Source organism: Zeus faber (assembly GCF_960531495.2).
Source record: "Zeus faber genome assembly, chromosome: 6".
Taxonomy (NCBI): Eukaryota; Metazoa; Chordata; class Actinopteri; order Zeiformes; family Zeidae; genus Zeus; species Zeus faber.
In genome coordinates, this window is record NC_137201.1 from 9,684,585 (window position 1) to 9,704,977 (window position 20,393).

Sequence of the window (20,393 nt, forward strand, 5' to 3'; positions counted from 1 at the left end):
ACAATGTGTCAGTGTCAACTCACCAAATATAAATAATACAAATGAATATGTATTTTAAAATCGTGTAGTATTAATCTTTTCCCATTTGTGTTATGTTTTGGGGTTTTTTTGTGTGTGTGTGTGTGAATTGCGGCCGCAGCTTCCGCTCTCGTCGGAACGCTAAGACCTCTGGGGCGGAAGTTGTGCCCGGACGGAAAAGGGGACGCGCTTCCGTGTTGCCTTGGTAACCGGGATAGCGCCATAGTTAGCCGAGCACGCTCACACGCTGAAGCACAGTAAAATGGACGTCAAGGAGCGAAGTTGGTGGTTTTTTTTTAATTCAATCTATTTTCAAAACGTTGACCACTTAGTTCGAGCTTTAAATCCGTGTGAGAACTGTGACAAACTTTGCGCTCGGTGCCCGCCTGTCAGATTAGCTAACGTTAGCGCGCATGCTAGCGAGTGACAGTCGTGACGTAGGTGTGCTGTGTTTTGAGAATTTGATGCTTGTGATTGTGACTTCACTACTCCGTTACTTTACCTTTTATTTGATTTGTCTTTCACGACCAACCCAGCGATTCTGATCCTGCCAACTTCTCTCCCTAGATCTGTTGGTGTGTGGGGATAACATGGTCGAGATGATTGGCATAGATGAGGAGAACTTCGCAGTTTCCAAGTATGTCCCCCGCCCCCCGATTTTTTCTGTCATTCTTGTTTTGTTCTCAATTTTGCGTCCAGCTGTTAGACCCAACCTGTGTTGTATTTCTCGCAGCTCATCCGCCGCAGATGCTGCATTCGACGCTGTCATAGGTAGGATAGAGGACATCATCATGGGTAGGATACCTCAAAGGTCTTGTTTTCTTGACTACTTTACAACACAGGAAAGCACAATGCACATACACTGATTTCCAGGGCCATAAACAGGACCCTGCTCCTGCACGTCTCTCCCCGTCTCCCCATCCTAGAGGAGGAGTTCCAGCAGCTGCAGCGAAGTTTCATGGAGAAACACTACCTGGAGTTTGAGGACTCTGAGGAGAACAAGCTCAGCTACACGGCCATCTTCAACGAATACGTGAGTCACTGGCAAAACCACGTTCCTTCACGCAGTACGCACCCTTACTCGGGTGCCTAGGCATGGATATCTCGGAATATATCAACTGTGGCCCTGAAAAGCCAAAGGACAACTAGCCGGGAAAACAGTCTGATTATTGGTCAGCTGATATCTGCTTGGAACAGGTGGACGACCATGACCTGTCTCGTCAATATGCCCGGTTTATATGATCTCACCTGTACCCTGCTCTCATTTGCATTTTTTGATTTTTAAATACTTGCCAAATGTTTTTATTGATAAAGGTTGACCTGCTGGAGAAACACCTGGAGCAGCAGCTGATTGAGAGGATCCCTGGTTTCAACATGGCCGTCTTCATAGACCTTCTGATGTAAGAGTAGCTGGTTTTTGGCTGCCTTTGTTGTTGCCGCTGCCATTTTTATTTCAGCTACAAAACATGTCAATCTATTCATGAAAGAAAAAATAGATAAGAGTTGGTAGTTCGTTTCTCCGGTGGGATTTCTGGGTGAAAGCAGATAATGTTGCACTCACAGTGTCGCACCAGCCACTAGGTGGTGCAGAGGCCTGCTTTTGTTGACAGTGTGTGCTTGTGGCTCCAGGAAGCACAAAGATGAGGTGCCAACGGACATCTTGGACATGCTGCTGACCTTCACAGACTTCATGTCCTTCAAGGAAATGTTCCTGGATTATAGAGCTGTGAGTTCTCACCCTAACAACCTAATATTTCCGCCACAAACATACTAATACTACTTAATCGCTCACACCCCATTTTTCTCTGTAGTGTATTTTCATGTCAGAAGAAACCAATGATGAGATGTTTTTTTATTAAAAAAGAAAAATGCTTTTGATAAAAAAATAGTTCTATGTACTTTGTGTATATTTTAAAGGGATAGTTGGAGTCTTTTGAAGTTTATCCCTGTTTTATCCTCTCCCCCTAGATGTAGGATGTAGGTAGGTTTCATTCCCGCAACAGTCCAGTCTTTTCTCCTTCCCGGGTACTCCATCCCTCCATCAGCAAATCAATGCAAGTAGTGGGGGACAAATCAGAAATCTGCGTTCAGTGCAAAAGACACACTGCAGTGGTATCATGTTAGGTTCGCCTGAAATATGGAGTGAGTTTTTGCACAGAATGCAGATGGGGGATTTGTCCCCCATTACTTTTATTGAACTCCTTATGGGAGTATGAAGTCAAGCATCCAGTTTGGAGAAAAGGCTGGAATATACCTACCTATGTTCTGTATGAGGGGTGATTATGAAGCAGGGGTAAACTTTAAAAAAATAAGGTATTTGGTGTTGGATATTACCTATTTCTACATCCTTTAAAAAATTTAGAAAACCTATGTATGGTGTGCGGATGGTGTGGTTTGAGCAGCCACACCTGACCTGGATCTAGATAATTGGGGATCCAGGATGAGAGTGGCTGCATACCTGTTGCTTGTTGATTGGTCAAATGGGCAACAGGTAAAACCCCCCTCCCCAGACTCACTCACGGGAGAGGAGCCCTTGTCATGAGACATCTCCATCTGCTCCTGGGCTTATTCCAACGAGCCCACTCTCTACAATAAACGGGTGTGTCTACAACCCCGTCCTCTGTATCTCTCTCTGTGCTGGAGGTCCCTGAAAACGCAGCTTGGATGGCAGGCGAAACTGCAATAATATCAAAATGTAAACATTAACAACTCGCACGGAGATGATTTTATCCTATGTCACACAGAAAAAAGGCCAGATTCACACAGAACCTTCTTATAATCAACACAGTAATTTTCCAATACTAACTCACAGAGTTGGTAATAGATAAATAATAAAATGGAAAGGGGTATTGAAAAGTGAAAATTAAATGATATAACCCCCAGAAACAAATGTCTGTTTTTCCAGGAAAAGGAGGGCAGAGGGCTGGATCTGGGTCTTGGGTTAGTGATCACGTCTCTTCAGCGAGGAGATCACTAGTGCGCCAGCTACCAACACGTCGGATCCACTGAACAAGCCTTTTTTTTAATGTTAACCTAAATTGGCATCATTCATCTGAATGAATTGGAATGAATCAGGAATCACCATGACCTGCCATTCTTTATTATGAACTGTTGACTTCACAGGACATCGACAGATACGCTGTCAGCAATTTGACAACCAGGCAACAGCCGCTGGTTGTCTGTTTACTGATTTGGTTCAGGAACAAAGAAAGCTGAAAGAACAGAAGTATTAGCAGTTAATGTACAAAACGGCATAGTTTAAACCAGATAGATTCCTTCTTCTTTCAATCAATGATATAAATGTTTCTGAGACGATTAGTAAACTTTACTGGTTAAGTTTTGTGCCTGTGAATGTAAATTTCAATGTAATATGTACAGTATATGTGTTTGTGGATGTGACGTGGATGTGTTTTTATATATTTTTTTCTCCTGGATTTTCTTCTCTTAACTTAGCAGTTGTGGTAAATGAATGTCGAAAAAATATATTTATGCTACTAGTTTGTAAATATTTGTTTACAGCACATTTGGTTGTAAATAAAGATGTTTTTGTTTTTTTTTGTCAAATAACAATGTGAAAATATTTCTTTAACACCGCCACTTTCCATTTACAGTGACCTTCAGGTTTTTGGTACAAAATAATGTCATTTCATGTGTCGATGTCGGACAGGAAACAACAATTAGCTTACTAAGTAGTAAGCAGTCAAATCGCTGGCAGTCTACAAAATCTACAAAATAGATTTTAACTTATAAAAATATTTAAGCATGTAAGAAACTTAGTCTGCCTCTTCATTTGTAAACTGTTACATAGTTTATATCTGGAACACAGATTGACAACAAAAGGTATTTTTAGGAGCGGAAATGTTGCCTTGAAGTGCTTTTCGTACATGATATCATAATAATATGCCACATATGTGTTGCATATTAACTAATACAGGTTAGTGTTTAATATGAAAAAAACAAAACCCCCAAACATAGATTTTTAAGCCACTTATGGATGACAACCAACTAAAATGTGTCATGGAGCAGTTTACATGTAATGTGTTTAGGTCAAATATAAAATTTTTACTTTTTAGTCTCCCTTTAAAAAAAAAACCCCAAATCTAAGGAAGGTGGTGCCATCCATATGCTTTTCAACAGAGTTCAACCAAGTGTATATTCCATATATTCCAAGTATGGATTTCACAAGAGGTTTAGATCAGTTCGAGACACATCTGAGAACCCTAAAGCTGGCTTCACACCGAATGTGTATCCGCATACGTCAGTCGCTCCCACTGGGTCCCACGAGTTGAAAATTTGAACGCATCCCAGAGGTTCGATAGGACGTGAAGATTCCGCACTGCAGCGTGTCACCACTTTTCGCATATGCGGAATCCGACTTTCAATAGGAATTAATTGACCTCCGGTTTGGCGTTTGCCGTGTTCGGTGTGAAGCGAGCTTAAGAGATTTCGGTTTCGTATCTAATTTAATTAATGTCTTTTATATACGATATACTTTTCAATTCCCATCCCGTGCCCCATTCAAACATCAGGTCACGCTGCTGTACTGCATATCGCTCGTGTCTACAAAAGTTTACGTTGGGAGTCAGATATTCCGGCCCGAGCGAAGCGGCGGCAAGGTTGGAATGGAATGTTCCGGGGTTCCGGACCCGGATCCCTATGTGGGAACTGTAGCGCTGGCGGCGTTTCCACTTCCCTTCCAGTCCAAGTAGGAGAAGTAAGCACTGGCACCATAGGCGATGGTCACCACCGCCCCAAAGAACTGTGAGGAAGGTATAATAGAAGAGTATATTAGAATAAAGACGGAGCATTTGGCAGAACCAATAGATCGGAAAACTGATTTAAAAATAAAACCTTGAATACCAGGGCACTGTTTCGTCACTGTATGGTTACAGCCCTGAAAAATCTATTAAAACCACCTGATAGGGGTAGGTGTGTGTGTTTGTGGCCAAGTCAGGTGCGAGTCGTGAAACTGTTGGACTTTGTCCATCCGGGGGAGCTATCCATTTTTTCTTCTTTTCTTCCTTCTTCATTTCTTGTGGGAGGAGGCTTATACCACCCGCCCTTCTCTCACTCATTTCTCATCTGTTTTTCTCTCCGTCTTGCCATCCCCTCCTCACCTTCCCCTGAATAATGTGATACGGTTTAACTGCTGCCGCCCACTAAGCAAACAGAACACACACACACACACACACACACACAAACACACACACACACCCAGCCAAACAGTTGTGTCATAGGAATGGATCAAACAGGAGGGAGTGAAGGTCGATGAAGGGATGGTGGTCAAGGAGATGGATGGAGAGAAAACGGAGGACGGGCTGGCAGGGCGGTTAAATGCATGGAGCACGTGACGGTGTTTTCTCCAGGACTGGAGGACGTTGGAGATAAATTGTTGACTTGGGCGCCGCTTCTCGTGCCTCCGGCCTCTGCTAATCATCCCAATACAAACACGGGATGTTTCTTGTGATGTTGGTAGAGAAGGAGATTCCCAGTTTAGCTTCCTATATCTGTCTGTCTGTCTGTCTGTCTGTCTGTCTGTCTGTCTACATGCGTGTGTGTGGAGAAAGTGAGAAGGGGACAGAAAGCTAAGTAACTACAAAAAGCAGCCTGCAGTGTAGACAGGGAATGACTTTATATATATATATACAGAATACTGTATGTATATATATATATATATATATATATATATATACAATACTGTGAGTTTATATATATATATATATATATATATATATATATATATATATATATATATATTTGATTATTTATATTGAATTATAATACATACATTTATAATATAAAATAACACAATATAATTATATATATATATATATATATATATATATATAAATTATATTATATTATATGTTACATAACATATAAATGTTGCAGTGTGTAGAATTTAGTGGTATCTACCAACTGAATACTTCTCCTCATGGCGGTGCAACATGGCGGCCGCGAAACTCATGAAAAAATGCGAAAGGCCCTCTCTAGAACCAGTGTTTGGTTTGTCCATTCTGGGCTACTGTACAAGAAACAGGGCGGTGCAACTTGGCGGCCTCTGTCGATAAAAACAGCTCATTCTAAGGTAACACCAACACGATTCTTATTTTCATGGGTTATACACTATGCACCAGCAGGAGCAGCACTCCTAATCTCATTCTATGAATACAATGACAATAAAGGCTTTCTATTGTATTCTATTTTCTATTCTAGTTAAAACATGCTTATGAATATTATATTCCATTTCTGCCAAGTCCGTTCCATACATTTTTTATCAGTAAGTTAAATGTTATATGCAGTTTATATGCATACTAGCAGCAGGCCCGTGTGGGGGGGTGCCCAAGCATCTGCCCCTTTGCCCCATGAAGCCTTTTTTTTATCAGCCGCCTTTTGGTTTTAAGCGTGAATGGGCTTTAAGGTGCGCTCCATCGCTCTGTTTCCTTATGGATCGCATAAAGGCCCTTTTAATGTCTCTGCACAGGCCTGACTAGCAGTATATACCGGCAGATTATTATAAGCCGATGAAGTAAAAGTGCAACTTTTATTTATATATTTATTCGTTTGTTTGTTTAATCATTTATTTATTTATTTCGGGGGTGGGTCCTCAGTCAGAGCTCAATCTGCCAGGGGGCCTTGCCAATGCATCACAATGTTTGGGAACCCCTGATCGAAAATGAGCATCTTGCCAGCAAACCTACCACAGTATAGACGGACGTGTACATGCTTGTGTGTATGTGCGTGCTTTTTTATGCGTGTGCATGTTTAGGCAGCGTGCACGCCCGTGTGTGTGTGTGTGTGTGCGCGCGCGCGCCCACGCCTGGGGGCTGGGTGTGTGGGGGCGATGTCAGGTGTTCCAGCCTTACTGCAGCGGCTGCCATATGTCCGTAGAAGTAGCTGAGGGCATAGGGATGGACGGACACGGCATTGGCCAGGAAGGCGGTCAGGTAGAGAACTGCAGCCACAGCGTTGTACACCATCACCTGGAGCAAATGGAGTCAAATCACGTTGAAACAGTCATCGTTCACCATCTGCTTCCTCAAGCTCTCTCCCAGCCGCCTGTCATCATCTTATGTTCATTTTCCTTTGCATCTGCTGTTACTCAGAAGAACCGACCATAAAGAAGATTACCCAGGTGATCCGCCCCAAAACTAACAGATAACTCACAGGAGGGTCAGAGAATGGTCAATACCATAATACTTGGATAATATTTGGACTATTTGGTACATGAGCCTTTTTGCAGGTGGTCGAAAGAGAATAGAATAGAAATACGTCCTTTGAGATTGGTCTCGGAAAGAACATACGTCATGGTCGGGTTTCCCTCCTTATTTTTGCAGGATGACAGGGTCGATCCAGTCGATTGTTTGGAGTTATTCCAGCAACTGAGCTACTTTGAGGTCCTTGAAACCACAGATGGTTACGAGATTCACTTCATGCCGAGACCCACTCGGGCTTGAATCTGTTAAATATGTGTGACGTCATCAATAACAAAATCTTGAAAACCCTTCTCACACTGTTGCTGCTGAGGCAACGAGTTCTGCAAGCTCCTCTGCCATAGACCTGGGATGACACATAGAATGACACTAAAACACCCTCAGTATAGCAATAATATCAAAGGGTTTTGGAACATGCCGCAAGTCACCAAACAATGCGTCCTCGATAATTTGGGCGGAAGCAGGATACAATTAGGCGAATTGGATATTATGTTCTTTACACAAACTTAAGTTTGAGGTAATATTTGGGCTGCGGGAGACCGAGACAAGCGAGACATTAAAGTGATAAGTGTCTCCCCGCCCCAGCAGCTCTTACCGTCAGGGGCCAGGGCACGGAGCTGAGTTTGTGCTGGACTCCGAAAAGGATGAAGAGGAAGAGGATGGTGGTGAGGAGCCACAGGGTGACAGCCACGAACATCACCCAACCGTACGCGGGCACAAAGGTGTAGTGGGCGCTGGCTATCAGCGCCCACTGGAGCAGCCCCAGGCACTGGACGGTGGAGAAGAGGGGGAAGGAGTTAACATAAAGGAATGACAGGAAGGATGACTGATGCATGAATAAACACAAGAACAAGATTCTCCAGAAATAAAGCATCAGGGTTGCTGGTTTGGCCCATGACCCCATGATAGGTCCCAAAACGGCAAGAGTGTGAATTGTTTTTCCCTATTTTCCTTCTTCGTTATAACTCCATAGACACTGTAATGACTTAGTTAGTACATAGTTATGATTTATCGTTTATACCCTATATACCCAGACAAATAATCGATCCTATGCGTAGAATCACATTTTGTATATTCAGTACATTTTTATATATTTGGCAATTTCCATTCTGTATTTTTGGGCGATTTGTGTATATTTTGTGAATTTGATTGTATTATTATTATTATTATTATTAGGGGGCTGGACCTGTCATAATAATAATAATTGTTATTGATTGTAGTATCTGTTATTGCAGGGATTTTTGTATTTTTGATCGAAGCGTTTTTTGGGCTAAAGGTATCTGAAACAGGACAATCGCAGAATCACATGGTTGAGGCCTTGTTGGAGCCTGGACGTTTCAGTCGTCTTGTCGTTCGAGTTCGAGTCAATATCGATCTCCATTTGGAGCAGAAATGTTGAGTTTAAGCATGTGATTGGTCCAGACGCAAGTGCACAGTGATTGGTTGAACACATGAGCATCAGAAATACTCAAGAGAAAAAACACTTGAAAAATAAGATACTTGATTTATAGTCAACAGGTCTTTATTTATGCACAATTTACTGTATTCCAGCAACATTAAATCTAAAGGCACTTAAAGGCTGATCCCGGCATTACGGAAACTCGGAAAATAGTACCTTTTATTTTTTCTAACAGTCTGTGTTGCGTAATAAATAAAGACTGTTAGAAAAAAAAAAGTTGTTGTTCTTAGTACCTAACACGACAACACTGGACCCTATGTATTGCTGCCTGTATTGCTATTATTCTATTATTATAATTATTATTATTTTATTTTTTTTATTGTATTTTCTGATTTTATTATTATATATTTTTTCTGATTGTCTTCTTTTATGGCAATTGTCTGTGGATACGCACCAATCTTTAACATGTCATATTCCTTGTATTTCTAAATGTACATGGTGGAATAAACTCATTCTGATTCCAATTCTGCTTCCCCTTTAACCCTATAAGGAACAGATTGAGGCAAAATAAGAATCTTTCGTACTGTACTTTCAAAACTGACATAGCATGACGGGTCAAAGTGCAGATATTTCACATTGAATATTAAGAAACCGCTTCATGTGAATTTAAGTATCACATTGTCTACTTTTATTATATCAAAGAGCATTAAGGGAAAATGATAAAATTATATAATATAATTATTATATAGAAATTATTATATATTTCAAACCAATTTCACAGTTTTATCATATATATAAATATATATATATTTATATTATTATCAGTCTAAGAAACCCCATGTGGGGTTGTGACCTCAAGGCTGAGACTATTAGCACAAGTCTCTCTCTCTCTCTCTCTCTCTCTCTCTCTCTCTCTCTCTCTCTCTCTCTCTCTCTCTATCTATGTCTGCCCTGGTATAAATGGATGCTTTATTATTAATTCAGAGCTTATGTTTCAGGTTATGTTCACCTGACACACACACTCATACACACACAGTAGAAAGGCGCTCTGGTTGACCTTTTCAAGGCACCTGTCTTAATTTAAAAGTTTACAAAAAAAAGCCTAAAAAGATGCTGCAATAATCACTTTATTTTAAACACATAACGTAACGTAATCAACCACTAATATCATATACTATACCATATATAAATATCATATTCGGTATATAATATCATATATTTTTACAAGTAGGTCTTGGTCTTGGGTCTCGGTCTTGGGTCTCTCCACATTTATTTTGCAGACCCCTCATGCTTTTTCTGCCTTCTCCATGAAATTCCCAGATAAAAAAGTGACATATACAGAAATATAAAGTGAGTTCAAGGTGTGTCTGTATGAAAAGCAGAAGAACGGGTTCTTGAAAAGCTAAATCCAACAACAGCTAAAGAGTTGATATCGTAGACAAACAAACACACACACTCGGCTTTACTGTTTATTGCCAGGTTAAGTATTATTGTCATTGTTCATTTTTTAGGTTCATTTTATATTTGTATAGTTCCTTATTTTAGGTTTGTGTATATTTTCAAGTTTTTTCTGTCCTCTTGTTTCCTTTTACATGGAATTCTAATACCCATATAGTCAATATTATATCAGGGAGATTTCAAGTGTCTTGCATTTCTTAATGGAGGGTGTGACCTGTGTCAATTTGTCCAACGTAGCCAGACAAGCCTGTTAGGATCTGTATATGTGTGTGTGTGTGTGTGTGTGTGTATGTGTGTGTGTGTGTGTGTGTGTGTGTGTGTGTGTGTGTGTGTGCGTGTGTGTGTGTGTGTGTGTGTGTGTGCATGCGTGTGCATGCGTGCATGTGTGTGTTCATGCAAGTTTCAGTGTGTTTGTGGTTTGATGGAAAAGGGAACATGTGCACACTCACACTATTATCATTTCTATAAAAGCAGGACTTGGAAAATAACTAAATGTCATGTTTTTCCCTACACAAACAACTACTGTCCACTTGACTAAAACGTCTCTTATGAATCCATGATCCAATATATATATATATATATATATATATATATATATTTCTTTTTTGTGGGAAAGACCTGCCCAACACTGTTGTAATTTGGTTAATGATTAATGGTCAAAACTTTACACTCTTTCTTTTGCACTTTACAGTGCATTCTTTGCCAGTTACACCTCTGTGAACAGCAAGCCACAAGGAGATAAGCAATAAGCGAATGCAGATAATACATTTTCACCACTAACAAAAATACCATAAAAAATAAAAATCCTGAAATAATACTGTATCAATATTATATCCTATTACTAAGGCAGGCCAATCTAGCCAAACTGAAGGACAGTTTAAAGTGTCAAAAACAAAGCCTTCCAAGAACCTTTGGGCTGGTTTGTGCTGGTATATTGCTGTTAATGTTCACAAGCACTGATTGAACCCTTTAGGATCTTCTACCCTTTAGCCCCAGTTTTAGAGTTTTTTTTCTTTCAAAATACTAGTGGGTGATTGCATTGGGATGTTGCTGTTAAAGATTACTGAAGAAAGAACCTTGTAAATGCTGGGCTGCATCAGCAGATGCTGCATCATAACCAAAAAGGCTGCAGAATGGTGCTTTTCATTTTATTTTGCTTTTACTGTATATTCAGGTCCATACTCATGGACTAGGAAGGTTCTACCAATTGTACTACAGGGCTGCCCCATCCATCTGTATTTTCATTTTTTGAATATACATTCTATATACTGTATATAAATTCAACCCTATTCAATTAGTGGCAGTACAGATAGACGCAAAGTCACACCCAGTTTGCGCATATAATGTATAAATATAGAACATATGAAACAGGAACTGATTTTGAAAGATTTGACATGGCATTTCACTCTATCACCAGCGCTCTCCCCCAGTACGTGGACAAGGGCGACTTCTTCTTTGCGCTGGTGTGACTCATGGGATCCCTATCCGGTGGTTTGAGAGGAAGCAGAGAGGCTCCTTCAGGGGACAAAGAACGACACGTCGCTCAGCCAGGCGGTCACATGCTCCCCGCCCCCAAGATCATTTCATTTTGTTAAGCTTGATGCAGTTGGTCCTCACAAACTGACTGAATGTATGGGTTATTGGGAAAGATGCCTCATTTATACAAAGTTCCTGTAAACAATTTAATCGGAGAAACATCTGGATGGAACAGTCATGGATATTTCGGTCGTCAGGGTAAAATGACCCTTGAACTACAACGTTCTGGGTAGCATTAGTTGCCATGTATACATCGAGGGTTCACGACCTCTGCCTTGTAACATAGGATTATCATGAAACAAAGGCAATAATGATGACGATTATAGTGGACCCGAACGAAAGATTTGGAACTGGTATCCGATGGATGACGTCAAACGTAACAATAAATACACAGACATAGTGATTTTGAATCTGAGTCAGCTCTTCGATGATCTGTGGATCATGGAAGAGAGGTGAATCCAAGCGAAATGTGAAAGAGAGAAAACAAACCAAATCAAAGGGAACATAAACCCTTTATTTTCCCACCACAGCGCAGCCACTCACTATTTCGATGATCATGAGGACGGCTGGTATGCTCCGGATGAAGGGCATGTCCACCATGGTGGTGATGTTGGCGGCCAGCCCTCGGAGGCTGTTGCCCCCCTGTGAGCTCTGCGACTGGGGGGGGCTGGTCTCCGTGGTCACCTTGGATGGGAAGTCTGCCATGATGGGAAGTCCACAACACACCTGCCCAACGATATCTCCTCAAAGAGACACTTTGGTCTTGGTTATATGGCCTTTGGGTCTCGGGTCTTTGGTCTTGGATCTTGGTTTTGGTCTTGGGTCTTGGGTCTTGGATCTTGGGTGTTGGGGCTTGAGTCTTTGGTCTCGGGTCTCGGGTCTTGGACTTTGATCTTGGGTCTTGGGTCGCCCTTTAGCCCACACGCGTGACTCGTTGGGTCAACAACTCCACAGGAAAAGATTACAAATGAGTTCCAGTTCGTCCAAAATAGAGTTAGATGCCAAACGGCCGATACGGCTCAGCGGTGGTATTCCTCAACAGCACAAACGCTTGTTGATACAAAGGTGAGTCCAGCGATGTTCTTATTAGATCAAGTCCTGGTTCTAGGGAGCGAGATGAGAACAAAAAAAGCCTTCCTGGTTCAGTCAGCCTTGTAATGGTGTTGTGTGACGAGTCATTTGTCCAAACCCTCACTTTCCGAGTTTACCTGTGCTCTCTCTCTCTCTCTCTCTTTCTCCCGTTCTCTCTCTCTCGACTCATCCTATCCTTCCCCGCCCCCTCGCAGGCACCTCCCATCTGGCCCAGGGACACTGAGCCAACCTCCCACCTGTGTGACACGCACTATTTTTCAGATACACCAGTCGGCGCATGACAACGGCGCAAAAGAAAGGTCAACGAAAGGAGTAAAGGGAGAGGGAAAGGTGTCCAGCCAATTCAATATAAAGCTATTTTGTAAGTAGGAGAGCTGAGAAGCAATCGGAGACAGAAATAGGGTAGCGACGGACGAAAAAGAGGGGGGAATCCTCCATAGGATGGGCCTGTGGAGGATCCTCCCTGAGCCTCTCTGAGGAGCCAAGAAGCAGGTAAACAGTAACAGAAACCTAGACGTTGTCAAGGTGGTGTATGGGCGCATGGGTGTATGTGACACATGGCAAACCCTTCACTTGCCGTGTGTCACGTACACCCATGCCCCGGAGACAAAAACGGACGCAAAAAAAAGGGGAAGTCAGTCAGTCTGTCCGGTTGTCTGTCTGTCCGTCTGTCCGTCTGTCTCTCTGTCCGTCCGTCCATCTCTCTCTGTCTGTCTCTCTCTCTTCAGAATAAATATATTCTGCATTTGTGGAGTCTCCGTCTCTAGCCGTTGTTAAGTTACGTTAATTCAAATCGAAGTGGGCCGTGGATGAATATGCTCCGCGACAAGCATTTGCAGGACTCCCCTTATAGTGTATGTAATTAAGGCAAAATCAAGTATCACAGTATTGTAGTAAATCAGTCATATACAACAAAGGGAAGTAAGGAATCATAAGCCAGTAATCAATTGCTGACCAGAGCATTTCTGTGTAGATGATTTGTCTGTGTAGATATTAATTTTGCATCTTAAAACAAAACGTCTAAAAAGATAAATAATAAAGATCTATTAATAAAAAAAATGTCACTCTGTTTTTATTGTTGCTAATGATATTTTTCATAAAAATATAGTTTTTATTTTCTGATTTGCGATTAATTATCAAACTAAATTAAATCAATTAATTAAGTTAATTGTGATCATCAATTACTTGCTACACTGTACCTAAAAGATTAAAAAAAAAAACATATCTTGGGTTTAAATATATACAGCTATGTCGTTCTGCTTCCATAGGTACACTGCTAACATAGACCCCAAACACCAGCCTGTCTTGTGGTCACTCTAAAATCAGGCGATGGCACAAAAGAATCTCATGTCAGAAGTGGGATTCGAACCCACGCCTCCAGGGGAGACTGCGACCTGAACGCAGCGCCTTAGACCGCTCGGCCATCCTGACTGATACAAGGGAGCTGCGTACAGAAAGATACTACATGCATGCACAGTGCATGCAAGTAAACCATTAAACAGGAAGAAAAATGGCAATAAGCCCAAAAGTTAACGATAAATAATAAAATATAAACCTAAACATAAACCATGACCAAGAAAAATAACAATTTGACAATATACAATAAGATAGAAATGTTCTTCTATTTTGATTTACTTCTGACAAGGGTAGTGTTTCACTAAATAGCTACAGTGTAAAGGAGTGAACTCCTTGAAAAATAGTTCAGACAGAGACTTAAATATTGCTCTAAATGACTCAACACCTCTGATAACTTTGTCTCAAATGGTCAATTTCAATTCAAAATCCGAGTCAATTTCAATTTAATCCCCAGTTCCAACTCGGTAGTGGCATTGATATTTGGAAATTATTATTATTATTATTATAAGTTTTTGACAGTAGAGGGCAGTGCGAGACTATCGGATCGATGCAGTTTCATCCTCACAGACGATGCAGTAACAGTGAAGCCACTTCTCATGCTTGTTTCCCTACTTATCTGACCTCAAAAAGCAATTCATGTAACTAGGGTCAACGTGGCCTCAAAGGAGGAACAGGGCCTTCGTCAACTTGAAATTCTCCCATGATTCACGATAATCACCACTTCACAGTTAACGCTTGTTTACGATTAATGACTAGTGATGCTTGGCTGTGATTTTCTTGTCTGCTGACGCAACAAAGTGCAGAGCGAGATCCAAACTATTCAATTGGTCCAGGAGTCATCACACTGAGGCACAACCTTCCCCAAAAAGAGAGCGCAAATCCCCGTGCCCTGGGAGGATGTCACACACGCAAGATGAGCTTTACTGATCCCTGGGTGACTTTCAGACAATGATATAATATTATGGTACGACGAGGTATCATAAGCGATTTAAAGTGTGATTCAAAGAGTTGGCCACCACGTCAGGTTGGAGACAAGCCTCCCTCCACAGTCCCCCACGTGACGCTTTTGGTTTTTTTCATGTTTAGAAAGATGTAAAAGTTGACATGTTTATCAAATTCATATTGCACGTTTGCCGTTTTTTTTGTTTAGTTCTTAAACGGTCATCACCAAGAGCAAGGCAACGAGTCACCTGATTTCCAGCATTGCAGTTGTATTCCCATTGACCGTCTCCTTTGAATTCACCCTGAACCAGGTACCGTCCTCCCACAATGTATGTACAGCACTGATCTTTTGGTCACTCCACTTGGCCCCTACTGACATCCCTCTTCATTCTCCGTCTCCCAGACTGCACGGTTATTCCTTAGCTCCCCCTCTTTTAACCCGTGACCTTGTTGGACTCGAGCATGCACCTTCCCTGCTGCGCCCTGGATGACAACACACAGCTGAGACATAATGAAGGTGACGGAGGGGGACTGATGACCGCTACCCCCTCTCATGTCTCATTTCCATGTTTTCCTGAGACTGCAGTACGTCACCCCTCCTCAAGCAGAAGGCTCCCGGCTCCTCAGACGGTGTCCTGCTACGGCTCGTGAAGTCGAGCAACCGCAGCTCCTCTCGATCATCTCTTCTCTGCTGACCTCCTCTTCATCACCCGCATCAACAACCGGTGTAGATATTTCCAGCTGTGTTATTAATTTATCTGCGGTTGAGTTACTCATTGCGCATAGGCTCATAATAAGAGGTTGACCTTTTGTTTTTTTATAACTCCTAGTTTATCCATTGAGGCTTCCAAGTGTCTTGCAACACGCTCAATCTCACAATTTCCCATTTCAATGATTAAAACTCAAAAGCCCATTTTCAGAGAATTAATCTGTTGGCTAGACTGGCCCCCTAATTATCAGCCCGAGGGATTTAAAATCCGATCCAAACTATCATTTTGGTTTTTGCAGTGGTTTAAAGCAATGTATCTTCACAGAGGCCCGTTTGCACACATCACATTATATGTATACATTTTCCAAAAATGACCTTAGAAATACCCTGGCGGCAAAATGCAGCTCAACCCCTTTTGCGAGAGTCGATCCATCAGCCGACATACCCCGCTTTTCAACGACACCTTGCCTTGCGCCTGTTGGGTTCACACTCGTTTTCACTGAGGTTTGTTTTGTCTTTAAGGGGAGCGGTACAGGGCGTCCCCGACGTAAAATAATCTGCCATGGCTGCACATTTTCTCCACATTTTAGTATTGATGCCATTTTGCCTGATTGGAAAATAGGAGAAAGGGCCACCCTAACCAGCTTACAGCGCAGGACGCCAGAGCTTGAGTTCTTTTGAGGATGACATCAATGGACAAAGAGGCAAATGTGGAGCATTAATAAAATGTTGGAGTGTTATTCATGCTGCAAAAGGTGTCACATGACCTTTCTTTCTAGGCATGTGTCCACTTCTTCAAAACACAAGCTAGTAGAGTACACTGGTGTATATTACACCACAAGGCACATTCCCGGCTTAAAGGTTTTGTCTTTTTTCTCTTTTTTTTCTGTTTTTCAACAGAATAAAAATGTTATGCACATTCATTGGAAGATTCATTTCACGTCAGGTGAAGCACCCAGATACATTAAAGCACTGAGGAGAAGTTTTAGCCAACCCCCATTGATGCCCCGTGCACTTCAGAAAAGGTCTGAAATGTTAATGATCGACCAGTGACATAATATTCAACTCCTTGTATCAGTAATTGTTCATCTCCTTATCTTCAACTTTGGAGACTCCAATCTGGCAACACCTTCCCAGCCCTCACAATACAAGGGTTCAAGTCACTATTTAAGGTAATTTAGTCACTTGCATTCATTAGTAATGACTTGCTCAGATTCTTTTGTTTACGCTCTGCGTTAGCCGTATCTGTGTAAAGCTCCCTTTAACTTTTGCTTCGAAAACTTCGAAACATACTTTGAGTTCAAATATGGACGAGTGGAGTTATAAAATGTAAAAAGTTTTCTTTGATCCACAAATCACCTTACACGACACACATTCAGGGAGGCGTTTAACTAGTTTGGGCTTATCAGTACAGGGCTATTGATATGCCATCACTATCAGGTTACTGAGCCCCCAATCAATGAAACCACTTATTCAGAGGCAAGCTACCCTCAATTTATTACCATTGCTGCATGCAAATCTCTGAACAAAACAATGCTGCTATAACAAACTGGTTAAAAAAAAGTTACAATAAATAATTTTACTGATGCGGTTTTCTATTAAAGCCCAAAGGGATTAATACAGGTTGGCCAAATGATTTTAAGATACTTGATTGTTAACCTAGATTCAAATTATGCGGTCATGCCTTCACTGTAAGGGATGCAGGGTACAGTTCATTCAGTGGCAATCACTGCAAAACTCAATTCAAAGCTTAAGAAAGATCAAGGGATCCAGGACGATATATTACTTGGCTGAGACTTTGGTATTGATGTGGTAAGTCAAACACTGATTTAAATGCTGTATTTGGTAGCAATTCCGTCTATTTCTAAGATTTTGTAATAGCTCAGTCGAGTAAGAACAAGGCATGTTGCCTTTTCAAAAGGTTATCCCGACAGATGTGATGCAATATGTAAACTGCCAGTCCTCATTGATGAATATCGACTCGGATCGTGCTCGGCACGGAAAGGGTTGTGGTGTGCCAGAACAGGTGTAAGGAATTCTCCCCTGACACCAAATGAGTGCATGTTTTCATGTCACTCCCCATCACAGCTCAGTGCTGATTTTGCTTACAGGTAGTGTTCATGGCACAAGGTAAAGTCAACTATCAAGCAGCGCCACAGACCCAAACTGTTATGGGGAGCTTTTGAAGTCGTCGCACCTCTCAAGGGGCCTGCTGCTAACACCAAGACTTTCTTTGATCAGTTGTTCTTTTGAACATCCGCACTCACCATTTCAGAACTGCTGCCAACTAATGCTGAACACAGTGGTTTGACTAATCCCATGTGGCATCTTTCACTTCTCAATGCGGAAGTGACAGCACTCAACTCAAAAACCTCAGTGAAACATATTTAAACTATATCTGATTGAAGTATTGTCAGGAGAGCACAGCCACAGACTGCTGGTTATTTAGTGGAAAATCAGTTTTTTTCCCCTGAATTAATAGTTCTTGCCTGAAGCCAATCTTGCTGAATTTTCCCCTACAGAGACAAACTGAATGTGAAAATATAATTTATACAGATGTAGTGGCAGATGTATCATTAGTTTTAAGAGGGAAAACAAGAATTTCGTTGGACTTGCATGCTTTATACAGAAACAATCTTAACCTCAGTTAATTTGTACAAGAACAGCTAAGAAATAAAAAGGTAAGTATGGGAAGTTCATGATCTAAATTTAAGTGAAATTATGGGAATCCACTTTCAGGTCAATTCTGACACTATTCTATTCCGGTAATACCAGGTTACACAGGCTCATCGATTCTCGTGCCAAAGTCAAGTGTGTGTTGTAGATAGAAATCTTGTGGTCCTTTGCTGAAGTGGCGCTGGTAATTTCCGATGAGAATGAATCTGAAAAAGCAAAGGTTGGGACAAGTGTCCAAAAACAAAAAGCATCTTAGAAATGAAGTGAAACCTCCGCTGCAGGTAGTTTGGGGAGACAGTAAAATGTGTATTTATTATTGTGTACCTCTGAGATTAATCGTGCCCATAGCAGTGCCTACGTCCATCACTGTATCCATCTTGATACCTCGCTAAATAAAGTCTGAGGCTTTGGGTTTAAAGGGTCATTATTGCTGAGAAATGTCACCACTGTAGTAAGAGGTGCCCTCTTGGAAACTTGGGAAGATAAGAATGGTTCTGCAGGATTGATGAGAAGTAACCGCTTGTCGATGAGAGGATGAATTTGGATTAACTGCTAGCAAATTATTAAAATACGTTTTGGTCAGGGCACGCTGCTTGTTTGTGGTCTGGGAAGTAGTATGGATTTGTGTCACTGAAGCTGTTGGTAGAGAGGTGGCCGGGAGGATTGTTCCATCATGTACTGCGATGCTCGTGACCTTGTTCCGATAACCCGGATGACGTGGCTGTTGCTTTGGGTCAATGATGAAATGTTTGGAGTGGCTTTGCCGCGGTGTCACTCTGCTGAACCCAAGAGAGGGGAGGTCGCATTAGGGTTCCAGGGAGCGGAAGTAGGGGGACGTCTGTCAGTATTCTGTGACAAGCTGACGTCCAAAGCAACAGCCGAATTTAGTTCCAACTTGTCTTTCTGGGGGATGGATTGAGGAGCAGGTTGGAAAGCTGTTAAGGGGCATTCCCAGAAGTTGTCTGCAAGACGTGGGCTTTGAGATGGTTTGAGAATACTTTGATCAATTTGGAGGACAGCTTGCAATGCATTGTAGTTATTTGCAACAACCTTGGGTACAGGATCAAAGTTCATCGTTTTCTCAAGTACAGTGTTTGTTTGTGTTGGAATTCAATAGGAGTTTCCTGTAGCCTACCCTGAATATTGATTGCTGTAAGAATGTTGGTCATTGTCAGGAACACACAAATAGCGAATATTGTTGAAATTGAGTGCGATTTAAAGACAGGTTCAGAGAGATCCGGTGACATGCCTTGCTGTATGGGCCCTTAATAGGACTTGACACCAGCCACAGAACCACTTGGAGCTGTTAAAATGTGTGTGAGTGTAGTCAATCGATCCAGGCTTGGGGTCAGGAACATCACTTTTATTCTCCAATACAGTTTAACCAAAGTTATTGTTGATAGGAAAAATCGGTCTCATACCATGGTTGGTCTCGTCCATACCAAGGAATATCCAAACTGCGGGTAACTGGTCCCATCTCTTCCATGCCTCGCTGCTGGGAGCGAAATCCAGAGTGCAAAACAGGATTCAAAACATTGAACTGTCCTTTTCCACCATTACCTTGTGGGTAGTGTATTAGAGTTTGAGGATTCTTACTCGATCCCTTTTTACGGTGTGGCAAGTTGTTTACATTAACAAAATGGCCAGGCAATGATTGTTCACTTTGGGCGTTGCTGTACTCAGAACGAAATAATAGGTTGAGTAAAGCTGTTGCAACGTTCTCTCTGGAACATTTATTTGCTCTGAGTAAACTATGTTGCCTTTTCCCTGATAATTTGTGTTGGGAGTTTCAATTGATGGTTTATGTGAGGAATCTGGAGTGGAATATACAGGATATGTTTGAGAAATGAGCTGAGAGACCAAGTCTTGGAGCCGAGATACCAAGTCTTCATGCTGACCTTTAGTAAAGGATGGCTTGGATTGGCCAAAAGTATTCGGTTCAGGAACGAGAGTCTGGGGAATATTGGCAGTCTGCTGATTTTGACCTTTGCTG

General features: G+C 41.7%; 2 protein-coding genes across 3 annotated transcripts; one reads left to right on the forward strand and one right to left on the reverse strand.

Annotated features, from left to right (window-relative positions):
• The first annotated feature begins 224 nt into the window (after nucleotides 1-224).
• arl2bp (ADP-ribosylation factor-like 2 binding protein) lies at nucleotides 225-4,011 on the forward strand. 2 transcript variants are annotated; one of them, XM_080002672.1, is made up of 7 exons: nucleotides 225-299; nucleotides 586-655; nucleotides 752-813; nucleotides 945-1,051; nucleotides 1,333-1,418; nucleotides 1,648-1,744; nucleotides 2,924-4,011. In XM_080002672.1, the coding sequence occupies exons 1-7, from the start codon at nucleotides 281-283 to the stop codon at nucleotides 2,993-2,995; spliced, it is 513 nt and encodes a 170-aa protein (XP_079858798.1). In that variant the 5' UTR covers nucleotides 225-280; the 3' UTR covers nucleotides 2,996-4,011. The 2 variants fall into 2 exon arrangements, with proteins under 2 accessions (XP_079858798.1, XP_079858799.1); XM_080002673.1 differs by having other exon boundaries at nucleotides 752-789.
• Nucleotides 4,012-4,217: 206 nt separating this feature from the next.
• Nucleotides 4,218-12,330, reverse strand: pllp (plasmolipin; the record flags this gene model as incomplete). The annotated part of the gene is made up of 4 exons (XM_080002639.1): nucleotides 4,218-4,777; nucleotides 6,885-7,001; nucleotides 7,828-8,001; nucleotides 12,169-12,330. 4 exons carry the CDS (start codon nucleotides 12,328-12,330, stop codon nucleotides 4,673-4,675), a joined length of 558 nt encoding a protein of 185 aa, XP_079858765.1. The 3' UTR covers nucleotides 4,218-4,672.
• Between the last annotated feature and the right edge of the window lie 8,063 nt (nucleotides 12,331-20,393).

Bases quoted from the DNA above. Each gene is read 5' to 3' on its own strand.
- arl2bp (XM_080002672.1), top strand. The intron at 1,419-1,647 runs GTAAGAGTAGCT...TTGTGGCTCCAG, and splicing joins GTCTTCATAGACCTTCTGAT to GAAGCACAAAGATGAGGTGC. The intron at 1,745-2,923 runs GTGAGTTCTCAC...CTGTTTTTCCAG, and splicing joins TGTTCCTGGATTATAGAGCT to GAAAAGGAGGGCAGAGGGCT.